The sequence below is a fragment of the Syngnathoides biaculeatus genome, chromosome 23 (genome assembly GCF_019802595.1).
Source record: "Syngnathoides biaculeatus isolate LvHL_M chromosome 23, ASM1980259v1, whole genome shotgun sequence".
Classification (NCBI taxonomy): Eukaryota; Metazoa; Chordata; class Actinopteri; order Syngnathiformes; family Syngnathidae; genus Syngnathoides; species Syngnathoides biaculeatus.
The window spans coordinates 11,631,584-11,644,344 of record NC_084662.1 but is presented as its reverse complement, the minus strand read 5'-3'; the positions used below and the strand labels follow the sequence as shown (position 1 = coordinate 11,644,344).

The window sequence follows — 12,761 nt, the reverse complement described above, 5'->3', positions numbered from 1 at the left end:
GGGGGCCAGATCTGGCCCGCGACATGATTTTATGTGGCCCGCGGAGCCAAATCCAGTGTCAATTTCCATGATTCTTGTAACAATCTGCACCAAAATTTCAAATTGTCATACCTTAAATGACAGTTTTGAGATATTACAAGTATTTTTGTGTTACGAAACGTGAATAGTTGAAAAACCTATTACCCTTGATTTCTGATTCCAAAACTAGTTCATAAATTGTGGATGTAAATATGATGAGATGACTCAAATGTTTTTGTTTCAGTCATAATGGCCCTCAGTGGGAAACCAGAACAACAATGAAATGAGTTTGACACCCCTTTTCTGGAAAGTGACTCATATCGCAACAAATTACTGAGGAACTGAGACCTGTACTGTACTGAACATGTACTGCTGTACTTACCGTACATCCAAACGTCTCACACTGCCCCCAGGTGGTCAATTCGCATACCTGAAGGAGCAGTAAAAATGTCTATAGTATTGAATTGAAGCTGTTTATTTGCTGCGTATGACATTTATTGTAAAACATGCATAAAAGTGTGGTTTTTATTTCTAAAACGCAAATTTCAAACGTTTTTTTTCCCAATAATTTGTTTTTATGAGTCACTGATTGATGGCATTTCAATGGCGAAAGAGAATTTGAGATGAACAAAGGGATTAAACTCATATCCAAGGCACCCCGAAATGTACATACTCTTCTGTATAGAGGAATAAACCTCTATAATAAATAATAAAAATAAGGGATTATCCTAAATTATTTTACAGCGGCATGAGCGAGGTGTGACGTTATCATTGGCATTTTTGTGCGGTCTTGAGTCACGTGACTTTCCCCTTTACTCCACGGTCCTTTCTCCTCTCCGTCTCTCTTCCACCATTGAGGCGACACAAACGAAAGCGCTGCGGCTGCACTCTCAATTCAACCGGGCCGTTTTGTCGCCGCTTTCTCCTCCCTCCTCCTCTCCCATCCCATCGCCATTTTTTCCCCTCCATCCATCCATCGATCCGATCCATCCATCACCCGCACGACGCGCCACCGTCATGGACAGCGACTACTTGGAAAATCCGTTTTACAGCGAGCTCAAGCACTTCTGCAGGAAGGTCCGGGAGGCCTACGCCGAGCTCAAGGAGGAATTGACGCCGTACCGGGATGAACGCTTTTACAGGTGCCCCCCCCCCCCGCTTCGCGCACGATGGGAAGGCATTTCGACGCTAGTGACGTCACTGTTTTGATTTATGGATAACAACATCGGATTCATTACATAGCGACAAAACCTTTAGATAGATAGATAGATAGATAGATAGATAGATAGATAGATAGATATAGATAGATAGATAGATAGATAGATAGATAGATAGATAGATAGATAGATAGATATAGATAGATAGATAGATAGATAGATGTCGAGAGGTGCAACATTATTGCCGGTGATATTTGCAATGTTTTAATGATATACACGTTTATTTTAATTACTCGAACCATTCGTATGACAAATCATTTTTCAGATGCAGACAATGGGAAATCCATTAATATGCTTCAGTCCCCCCCTCCCGCACCCCCAACACGAAAAACAACATTATTTGTTGCATTTTTTTTTTCATCAAGAAACCCCAAAGTATCTACTTTATTTAAAACCAAAACAAATAAAAGAGTTTAGATCATAATATAGACAGTTTAGCATGTAGATATGTTAATTTTCTGTATATGTTTGGACATATTCACATCTAGTCTTGTTTTCACAAATCTATACTATTTGTCAGCCTTCTCGTGAATTATCATTTACAAATAATTGACAAATGTACATCTTCTTCTTTTCCTTTCGGCTTGTCCCACGATGGGGTCGCCACAGCGTGTCATCTTTTTCCATGTCAGCGTCTCTCCTGCATCTTCCTCTCTAACAGCAACTGCCCACATGTCTTCCCTGACAACTTCAATCGACCTTCTCTTTTGCCTGGCCGCTCCATCCTCAGCATCCTTCTACCATGGACATGTCCAAAGCGTTGAAGTCTGCTCTCTCGAACCTTGTCTCCAAAACAACCAACTTTAGCTCCCCCATAAATGAGCTCATTTATGATCCTATCCAACCTGCTCACTCCTAGAGAGAACCTCAACATCTTCATCTCTGCCACCTCCAGTTCTACTTCCTGTCGTTGCTGCCCTCACACATGTCCTGTACTATTCTAATATTTCTCCGCCATTCCAGATTACTGCATGCAATACCACAGTTCCTCTCTTGGTACTCTGTCATAGACTTTCTCTAGATCTCCAAAGACACATTGTAGCTCCTTCTGACCTTCTCTGTATTTTCCCACATGCATCCTCAAGGCAAATAATGCATCTGTGGTACTTTTTCTAGGCATGAAACCATACTGTTGCTTGCAGATACTTAATTCTGTCCCTGAGCCTACCCTCTTTCTCATAACTTCACTGTGTGTCTCATCAACTTTATCCCTCTATAGTTCCCACAGTTCTGCAAATCGCCTTTGTTATTAAAAATGGGAACCAGCACACTTTTCCTCCATTCTTCGGGCATCTTCTCACCTGCAAGTAGTCTCTTGAATAAGTTGGTCAAAAATACCACAGCCACCTCTCCAAATTTCAAATTGCTTCCATACCGCCACCGGTATGGCATCAGGCCCAACTGCCTTTCCATTTTTCATCCTCTTTAGTGCCTTTCTAAGTTCCTCCTTACTAATAATTTCCTAGTCATTCACATTTGCCTCTTCTACTTTTCATTCTCTCTCACTTCTCAAAGTATCTATTTCGCACACTTCTGGCACAAGTCAACATATTTCCATCTCTATTCTTAAGTGCATACACAAGTTTTGTAAGGTGTGATGTTTTGTTCCTTTATTGCAATAAAAGACAATTTACAATGCAAATGAAGGTGATTGTACATTTAACTAAAATGTTACAATACTTCCTGCTTGGTCCTTTGATTATGACGTCACGTGTTTAGTCCCGCCCAGCGATCTTGTACCCGGAAGTTTGCATTAGTCATTCGCTACCAGTTTCAGCCCAAAGCGATTTTTTCACGATATAGACGCAGCCGTCGAAGACGGCACAAATGGAGTTGTAAGTGTTAGGTTGCCCATTAATCGAAACTTATCAGCCATTATAATTACGTTTATAAACGACAAACGCGATAAATGCCTCGGGTTTACTGTAGCATATGCTACTGGTAGCGAATGGTAGCCTGGGAAGTACGCTGTGTTGACATACTTGAAGTGTCGGTTTGGACAGGCTGACGGGCCTTTAGAAGTGCCTCTAATGGCGTCTTTTGTTTCCTCTTATAGATTGGCGCCCATGCGTCTCTACACTCTGTCTAAAAGACATTTTGTGTTGGTCTTCGTGGTTTTCCTGGCTTGTTTCGGCCTCACAGTCTTCATTGGAATTGCAGGTATGGACACTGGCGTTGTCAGCAGCACTCTTGAGTCATACTACTATTGTCGCCCTCTTATACATGTGTTACTTTTATGTTTTAATAGGTCCAAAGATACTCTCTGAGCAGGTGTACAGTGGGGATCAGTTCCTTGCCAAAAATGTATCAGTTAATGTAAGTGATAAAAGTTGGAATGGTGACTACTATTGTTGAATTATCCTAAAATTTTATTGAAGTGCTTCCAGACCAGTTGTCTGCAGAGTCACAGTAATAATATGAAAAGTTTTAATGTTCCAAGCATTTTTTTTAATTTATTGTGATACATCAAGTTTATTCTTTTGAAATTACTTTTTCTCGCGTTATTTTGACTTTTTTTTTTCTTTTTCTTGGTGTGGTGGTGTGAAAATACCCCCCCCCATCATTTTAATCTTTCGAATTTATTTTCAGCAGTCAATGTTTGAAAAATGTTTTTGTAAGATTACAACTTTTTTCTTAAACTTTTATGAGTTAGGTAAAAAATATATACATATATATTATTCTCGAGATGAAAGTATTTTATTTTACTAAAGTCTTATTCTTTCGACTCCCTTGATAATAACTATTTGTTTTCTTCTAATATTACTTCATAAAAATAACATTTGAAATAAAAAATAATTAAAAATTTTATATACAATTTTATATATACTTTTCATATTGTCTGGGGAAAAAATACAACTTTTTTTTCAAAAATTCATATATATATATATATATATATATATATATATATATATACACACACAGTATATAGAATAGTTTTTTCCCCTCATAAAATTAGGGCTTCATTTTCATTGATGTATGACATTGTCATTACATTTGGAGTTTTTCCACACTTCCAATTCACATTTTCTTCTTACTCTTCATTTTCAGATGTTTTTAAGTGTTTTTTTCAACAGCAAGTTAATTTCTCGTTTCCATATTTTCAGACTGGGCCCTTCAATCTAAATTCCCCACCTCTGACCACATATCACCAGCAGCTCTGGCTCACCTGCCTGATGCAGGCCGAACACATTAATGGTAAGAGTACACAAAAGACAATCTCTGAGAAAATGCTCTTTAGCGCTCACTAGTTGGGATTTATTAAATCAGCCGTTTAGTCATAACTTATAGCAGCTCTGCTTGATGGAGATCCTCGTTTTTGTGCTGCAGTGGGCGACTTCCAGCAGCCCTTCAATATCACCGTGGAGCTCAAAGGTGTGATGCAGGACGCCACTGTGACGCACATCAGCAGCGTACGCAGCAAGTCGAGAACCCTGCACTGCGGCGCCGTGAGTCTCACCTGTCTTGTTTCACCCCCCAATGCATTATTAATGTGTCATTAACAGCCTGGACTTGTTCCAGAAATGCGACGAGATCATCGTGCTGCATCTGGGCTACCTCAACTACAACCAGTACCAGGTCACAGTCAGCTTCAAAGGCCTTGAAAATATCACATATGAGCTCAAGGTTAACTTTGTGGTAAGTGACACCCGTAAACGGTTATGATATAAATATTTAAATAGTTTGATTAACAATTGATAATTGTTGTTTAGTGGACAACTTACAATCCAAGCTTTTCCCAAGTGGAGATCTGGTTCCGCTTTGTTTTCGTGGTGTTGACCTTCATGGTGACGGTAAGGGAGTACTTGTCGATAAAGCTATATTGACGACAATCGAGCACATTCTTAAAGTGCAAACTTTAAAAATCTTTCTCCTTTCTATTTACTCGCAGTGTCTCTTTGCTCACTCGCTGAGGAAGTTTTCCATGAGGGACTGGGGCATCGAGCAGAAGTGGATGGCAATCCTGATGCCTCTGCTACTACTCTACAATGGTAATTCTCTTTTATACCAAACACTTAACTAATTCACTCCCATCCTTTAAAGTAAGCAATTGGAGTCCAAGCGTTCAATGCCATTGACGTCTACAATTCCGTTTTTCGACTTGGGGAATGCTTGTAAATGGTTGTACAGACCCGAATAGATGACAGCAGCGTGGAACTCATGAGTACACATGATAGATTATGAGAGAAAAACGCCCAGAGGTTGAAATTTTGACAACTTTTGGCATTTTACGCTCACGTGTTTTAACAGGATATGTGTCATGGTAGTTAGCAGAAGTGTGTGTGAGATCGTGACCAAGTATCACAGCGCTGTTGGACTGACTGACAAGACCAACTGCAAAAGCGATGAGTCAGCGTCGCTCATGACTCGTGTGTTTCGGTAAATAAAAGATCATTTTGTGATCAAACGCCATTTCTAAACGTTGCTTATGCTGGTTTATACAAGGAAACGATCGTTCGGATGTTAGAGATGTCACCAAAGCAGAAATTAATCGTGTCAAAGTCACTGTTTTGCTTGTCACTTTTCTGAATGTGGTTGTTTTATTTGGAATTGTCTAACACAGGGTTCTCAAACATGCAGCCTGTGGGCCATTTGCGGCCCATGAGGTGATATTTTACGGCCCCCGCCTTAATATGAAAGTATAATGGTAGTGCGGCCCTTGAGTTTTATATGGATGGCACTTTTACACTGTTATGTGTGGGGCAGACCAGTCACGGTGGGGTAGATGGCTATCGGGCATGTGACATCGACCGGGCTTGATGCAAGCAGAGAAACAATTTTCAATTGTAAAGTTACAGCAGTGTTGCCAAGGAGCGTTTCAGAAGATAGGATTATTTTTAATTTCTAATTTTAATTCCATGTAAATCCATGTGCGCAGCCCAGCCTCAGCCAGAATCCGCCTCCAAGTTAAATTGAGTTTGAGACGGGAATGTTAAAAATGGATTATTGAAGTGTCCAATTCTGCTTTTGCGTTGCTTTCCAGATCCGTTTTTTCCGCTGTCGTTCCTGGTGAACAGCTGGTTTCCCGGCCTGTTGGACGCCTTCTTCCAGGCACTGTTCCTGTGCGCCCTGCTGCTCTTCTGGCTCTGCGTCTACCACGGCATACGTGTTCAGGTGAACTCGGTGTCATTGCCGCTCGCAAATGGTTCCATTCCACCGAAGTTGAACGTAAAGCGATTGCCTTTTGCTGTCGCAGGGCGAGCGGCGATGCCTGACCTTCTACTTGGTGAAGTTGGTCATCGTGGGCCTTCTGTGGCTCTCGGCCGTCACACTCGGCATTTGGCAGACGTAAGTTTCACCTGTCGGTCTTCCATGTCGGAATCACAGTGAGAATGACATCTCCTCTCCTCACCTGGACTCCCAGGATCAACGAACTCCAAGACCCGACCTATCAGTACAAAGTCGACATAAACAACTTTGAGGTAGGTTAAGTCATTGTCATTTTGACACAACGGACCTCTTTGATGGCGATATTAACCTCCGCCCCCTTAGCCATGTCCCACAAACTTCGAAAATGGCGATTGAACATAACCTGTTTCAAGTTGATTCTCTCTCGCGTATTCCAGATAATATTGCGGAATGTTTTTTGCCAAATGCATCCGACTTGTCCAAGAGAGTTCTACAGAGAGGTCTCAACTATTTCACGCAAGGATATGTACGCGTAATTAAGATTTTGGACGGCGGAGGACGCAATGTCAGAGATACGGTGAAACGTTGGCGATCGATGCAAAAAAAGTTTGACGCCTCGCAAACTTCATATTGAAATCCAACAGGGTAAAATAGTGGAATCGTACTGCGCATGTAAAGCAGGGTGAGTACTTTTTACTTGGAAATATCACGAGTAATCCGAGAGCATGAATCCATCGTAGACACTTCGTCAACTGTGTTTTAAGATTTGGAAAATGAATCAACCGGATTCCTTGTAACCTAGCAGGATATCTTTCATCAGAATTGCACGTTTCCCCAAGCGCATCTGAGGGCCATTTTCTTAGTAACATGAACTTTTCCGAGCGCACGCGTTGCTCGTGGGACAATAAGGCGAGAGGGGCGTGTCAAGCCAGGGGTTAAGACAAATCTGATTGGCTATTACTGTACGAGTGATTGACAGGTCGGAAAGGTCCATTGGAAGTCTTTAATCAGATCTTGCATCCTCCCAGGGCATGAAGGTGTTCTTCCTGATTATCGTTGTCCTCTACGTCCTCTACTTGATCTTCCTGATTGTCAGAGCCTGCTCGGAACTCAAGAACATGCCTTACTCAGGTTTCACGTCTCTTCGCACCTTTACATCATAGCAGAACACAGCAGAAGCACGGGCCGTCTGAGCCTCATTTCATCTCTGACTTAGTCAACAAAGTTAACTCCCGTTATGTGTTGAAACTCTTTTGTGTCTGTTCTGCCCGTAGATCTGCGGCTCAAGTTCTTGACAGCGCTGACGTCTGTGGTCCTGGCCATAAGGTACAAGTGCTCGTCGCCGGCTTCTGATTGGTCAGAAGTGGTCACCCCACAATGTGTCCTTTCTCTCTGCAGCTTGGTCATTCTTTACTTGCGGTTTGGTGCCAAGGCACTCCAGGACAACTTTGTGGCCGAACTCTCCACTCACTACCAGAACTATATCCTTTTAAAGACCGTGATGTGAAAATAGCTTGTCCATCCATTTGGAGAGCGTCGTGGGTGAGGTGCATCTTAACTCGTCTGCAATCTTGAGTTTTGAACCCGGAACCTCAGACTGTAAAGCATGCGCCAATCTTGTACTTCTTTAGGACTAATTTAATTTTGATGACCTTCCGTCTATCCATTTTCTTAGCCGCTTATCCTCACAAGTGTCGCGGGGAGTGCTGGAGCCTATCCCGGCTGTCAGCGGGGAAGAGGCGGGGTACACGCTGAACTGATTGCCAGCCAATCGCAGGGCACGTTGAGACAGTCGCACTCACAATCACACCTAGGGGCAATTTAGAGTGTTCAATTAATGTTGCATGTTTTTTGGAATGTGGGAGGAAACCCACACAGCCACAGGGAGAACACGCAAACTCCCACACAGGCGGAGCCGAGATCGAACACGGGACTTTAGAATTGTGAGGCGAACGCTTTCCAGTTTATCCACTGTGCTGCCAAATTTTGGTAACCTTTTTTATTTTTTTTTAATTCAAGTCATTGTCCTTAACTCCAGACATACCAGTCGAGTTTTTGTCCTTTTATGGGCTGCTCAACTTTTACTTGTATGCATTAGCATTTGTGTACTCACCCTCCAAAAATGCCCTTTATGGTTAGTATGGGGGGGGGGGGGGAGGTGGAAATTCAAATTGATAATATGACCAATATGTTGATACATTTTTGGTTTTATCTGCCAAGACTCGCAGTTGAAGGATAATCCTGCTTTCTCCATGCTGAACGACTCGGACGACGACGTCATATACGGGTGCGTATGCTCAACTTCCTGTTTTTGTCAGTACCAGCTAATCACGTGACGTTCTTTTGGCATTCCAAAAGGAGCGATTACGAGGACATGGCTTTACAAAACGGACGTGCCTTCAAAGCAACCGCCAACTTCCAGGACCAGAGCGATAGCGACTGATGTGGTAGATACAAACAAACAAAAAAAAAAGCAACATGTGTATGTGTACATAAGAAGTATTTTCACAATGATCCGTTGCTCATGTACATATGTATATTTTTGAAACAGGACCACTTCCCCAGAATGTACTGTATTGTAGTACTACTGAAAATGAAGGCACATACCTTTTTTTTTTTTTTTTTCTAGAGTCACAAGTTTTATTTGTGCCTCACGACTGGCATTTTGTTCACTACAAAGGTGTAAATAAAACCACTCTAAAAAGGAAAAAAAAAAAAAAACAAATGATGAGGAAAAAGTTGTAACGTTATGAGGTTATAGTTGGAATGAATGAGTTATCAAGATTTTAGGAGAAAATTGTCACGACATTGTGAGGATAATGTCAGGTTCGCAGCCTCAGTGACGGATCGGTAATGGCGTCCGGTTAGAGCCGGGCTCATGCAACACAGGACGTTTGAAACAGGATTTTCAAGGAAGCAAGACGAGGAACTTTTACTTGCCGAGGAGAATGCGGGTTGTGTCATTCACTCTTTTGAACAGAACTCAACTTACCCTGTTGTCGGAATCATGTCAACCGTCGGATCCCAGCTGGTGGGCCTGAGACCAGTCCCGGAAGGGCTCTTTAGACTCAGCAGGTGTCTGCCGTGGTCTTTCTGGTATTCAACACACCCGCTGGAATTCCTCATGTGTCTCGGAATCAGACTCGAAGGACTAAGTTAGCGTCATGTTTACGCAACCTCGGACGTTTAAAGGAGGGAAGACAAGGGGAACTTATACTCGCGAGGAGAACGTAGGGGATGTGTACAGTCCCAATCTCCTGCCCGTTCTGCCCACATCCCTCCGAACGCTCTCTTTTATTTACTTAGGGCGGTCCGCAACGTGATAAACAAACGTGAGTCTCGACACGTCTTCTACTAACGATCGTAGAGCGCAGATTGTTCCCGACGCACCTTTGCTAGGCACGTGATGTCAGGAATGTTTACATTATTTTGTTAAAAAATTACATAACTTTACGGACAATTAACCCGACAGATAAAGCTCTACTTTTCCAAGAATAAAGTTGTAATGTTACAAGAATGAAGCTATCATCTACGTAATTGGAACGGAATTTATTTCAGGAGAAAAGTTCTGACGTTACAAGAACGTTGCAATAATATAGAAAGTACAATTAAAAAAATACATTTCTAAAATTCTGAGGAAAAAGGCTGTGATGATAAAGTTATAAGATAGTCGTAATGTTATGAGAAGAAAGAGATTAAAGTTTCGATATTTCTACTTTATTACGTAGGGTTCACTAATTCTGTGACATTATTCTTTTCAGTGTGACCCCAAATACTCTTTTGTACTGAACATGGGAAGTATTTCAAGTACTGGAAGAAGTGCTGATATATATATTTGTACCTTTTTGTTGTTTAAAACTAGACAATCCTCACTTTGTATATTTCCATCCTCACCACCTTTACTTTCTCCTACTACTGTGGTCTTCATTGCCAAGCTACCGTGTGACAAAAATACTGACATACCATGTGACCAAAGCTGAATTTGAACTTTGTGACGGCGTGTCGATCTCTTCACCCATGTAAGTGCCAAAAACTGCGTTTCACGTTTTTTTACGTTCTGAGAAAAGCAGAAGTTTTCTGAATGCACTTTAATTTATGTGAACTTTCATACCGTATTGTTTGATTGATTATACAGATTTGTATGTTATCTACTACTGTTGATAATTTCTTATACTACTATCGAGTCATCTTTGCCTCTACATGGAAATCAGTGTATACATTTTTTTTTTCCGCCACACAATGCAGCAGTGGCGTCAAAACGAAATATCATCACTTGAATCCCAGACAACACGGTGCCTTTTCTTATAAACGGCCAGCATGTACAAGCCCTCATCTTTCGATGTGAATGTAACGTCGGTTTTGAGTGCTGTAACGAGACGGCGGGTCCTGACGTGTTTCAAATAAACAAAGGGGGAAGAAGAAAAAAAAAAGATCGCTTGGGAATTAATAAAGCAGAAATGGCTCATTTTTATTCACATCTCAATCATACGACTGTGGAAATGCAGCCAACGTGGCTGGAAAACGTTTAGATGGCCAGGCCGAAAACGCTGACGATGCAACACATGGACTTGTTCTCCCATTTTACTGCACAGCTTCCTGTTTGGAGACAAAAGACAAACACTGTATTAGAAAATAATAATTTAAAGCTATTAATATGTGGAAACCCCTTGACAATTAGCTATTCATCGATTTCATGGAGTTTTTTTTTTGTTTTCGGATTTTGTAAAAACCCAGAACATGTCATTCTTTTATTTCTGTGGATAATGATGCCGGAAAGAAAATGTGTCAACAAATGTTTGTTATGGGGAGAAATAAAGGAAATCCTTAATACATTAGCATCTATGTGGTGACATTAATAAGTGTGTACTTAGCATTCAAACACCTCACCGTGTTGCAGTAAATTCCATATCTGGTACTATGATTAATTTTTTCCTCTCTGACTGAGCTATAATTTCTCTTTTCTTACCATCAGTAGCGTTGTCCCAGAAGCACGAGCTGGCGGTTTGCAGCCCTGCCCCGTTGTTCTGCATGATGACGCAGGTGACTTGAAAAGGAAGTTGTACAACAGTTATTACCATTCCACGCCGGATTCGATTGTCACCTGTTAACATTAACACCGACCGATGTATTTGAAAGGTTTTCCCAGCTTGCACAGTTGACTGAGGCACTGCTCCACAATGGTGGTGCTCCACTGGTTCACCCGAATGTGTTGGTAAGAGCTCGTGCCGATGGTTGTTTCTATGGACTGGGGTTCAAGACACAATACTGTACAAATGCCGTACGTCACGGTGAAATCTGACCAAAATTGTTTTATAACTCATCAAAATAACGGACAAAAAATGTTCAAGTTGTTGCAAAATAAATTTAGTCATTTTTTTTGCCACATATAATTATTGCAGCAATTATTTAATAAATGCAAACGTGTGAAATCTAAATTCCACAAAAGCATAACGTTTAATTGCATTACTTATTCACAATTAAAATAATTAAATTTACAAACACGCATAACGCATTGGGCACATTTTCAAATAGTGTAAAATAAAACCAATTATTAGATACCTGGATAAGAAAATTGTATTTCAAGTTTCGACTGTATGAGAAAGGAATGTTTACTTGCCAGACGTGCGTGATTACCGTATCCATAGCAACCAAATTGCTAAACGGGACGTTTAGCTAGCTAGCTGGTAACAGAACAACATTGGAAACATACCAACAGAATCAAATGATTTCTTTTTTGTTTTTCCCAACTTACGTCTTTTATTAACTTGCTTACGTCCTCCACGACAAACGTAGTCTGTTGGCGAGACAAAAAGTGCTTTATTCGCGGCCATCGTGCCAGTTGTTTTGAATTTTCATTTGTTTCATTCGGCGTAATCGAACTCAAATATACCATCAAACTTATGAAATTATGGCTAAAAAGATGCTCATGAAACGAACGATACTTGCCTCATCTTCAGCTCCTTCGTCCATTGTGCAAAAAGCAAAAGCGATCGACCAATTTCGAGCACAACTTCCGGTAGCGTTTCTACACAATAAAGGTGTTCCCATGACAACCCAAAGACTATTCACTGCAATAAATGTTGATCGTAGCTTTCATCGTTTTCTTAACAGGGGTTATTTAATTGAATTTTTAAAATAGAACTACATTATTTAAAAACGTCTTCAAAAGCCAATTAAAATATCAAATGCACAGTTTAAAGTCATAACATATACTGAAACTGTGACACCATTACGCTTCAGTGTATTCAGTTTGTATTTTAAGTTTTTAGTTTTAATCAGATCTGTAAAACTATTAGTACGGGTGGCTGCGATTTAGTCGGTAGAACAGGTCATTCAGTGTTTGAAAGGTTGACAGTTGGAATCCCGATTCTGGCGATCCTTGGGCAGGACATTGAACCT

The 12,761-nt window shown here is 41.0% G+C and overlaps 2 protein-coding genes across 2 annotated transcripts; one reads left to right on the top strand and one right to left on the bottom strand.

Moving 5' to 3' along the window:
• The first annotated feature begins 2,930 nt into the window (after window positions 1-2,930).
• On the top strand, window positions 2,931-11,190 carry tmem181 (transmembrane protein 181). Its single transcript, XM_061811986.1, has 17 exons — window positions 2,931-3,070; window positions 3,292-3,395; window positions 3,484-3,551; window positions 4,340-4,430; window positions 4,563-4,681; window positions 4,755-4,871; window positions 4,946-5,026; window positions 5,125-5,224; window positions 6,217-6,347; window positions 6,430-6,521; window positions 6,598-6,655; window positions 7,391-7,493; window positions 7,637-7,688; window positions 7,761-7,843; window positions 8,407-8,496; window positions 8,583-8,649; window positions 8,721-11,190. Exons 1-17 carry the CDS (start codon window positions 3,063-3,065, stop codon window positions 8,803-8,805), a joined length of 1,449 nt encoding a protein of 482 aa, XP_061667970.1. The 5' UTR covers window positions 2,931-3,062; the 3' UTR covers window positions 8,806-11,190.
• Window positions 10,806-12,721, bottom strand: dynlt1b (dynein light chain Tctex-type 1b). Its single transcript, XM_061811988.1, has 5 exons — window positions 12,309-12,721; window positions 12,115-12,156; window positions 11,484-11,607; window positions 11,329-11,406; window positions 10,806-10,958 (listed from the first exon to the last, which is right to left on the bottom strand). Exons 1-5 carry the CDS (start codon window positions 12,408-12,410, stop codon window positions 10,888-10,890), a joined length of 417 nt encoding a protein of 138 aa, XP_061667972.1. The 5' UTR covers window positions 12,411-12,721; the 3' UTR covers window positions 10,806-10,887.
• Between the last annotated feature and the right edge of the window lie 40 nt (window positions 12,722-12,761).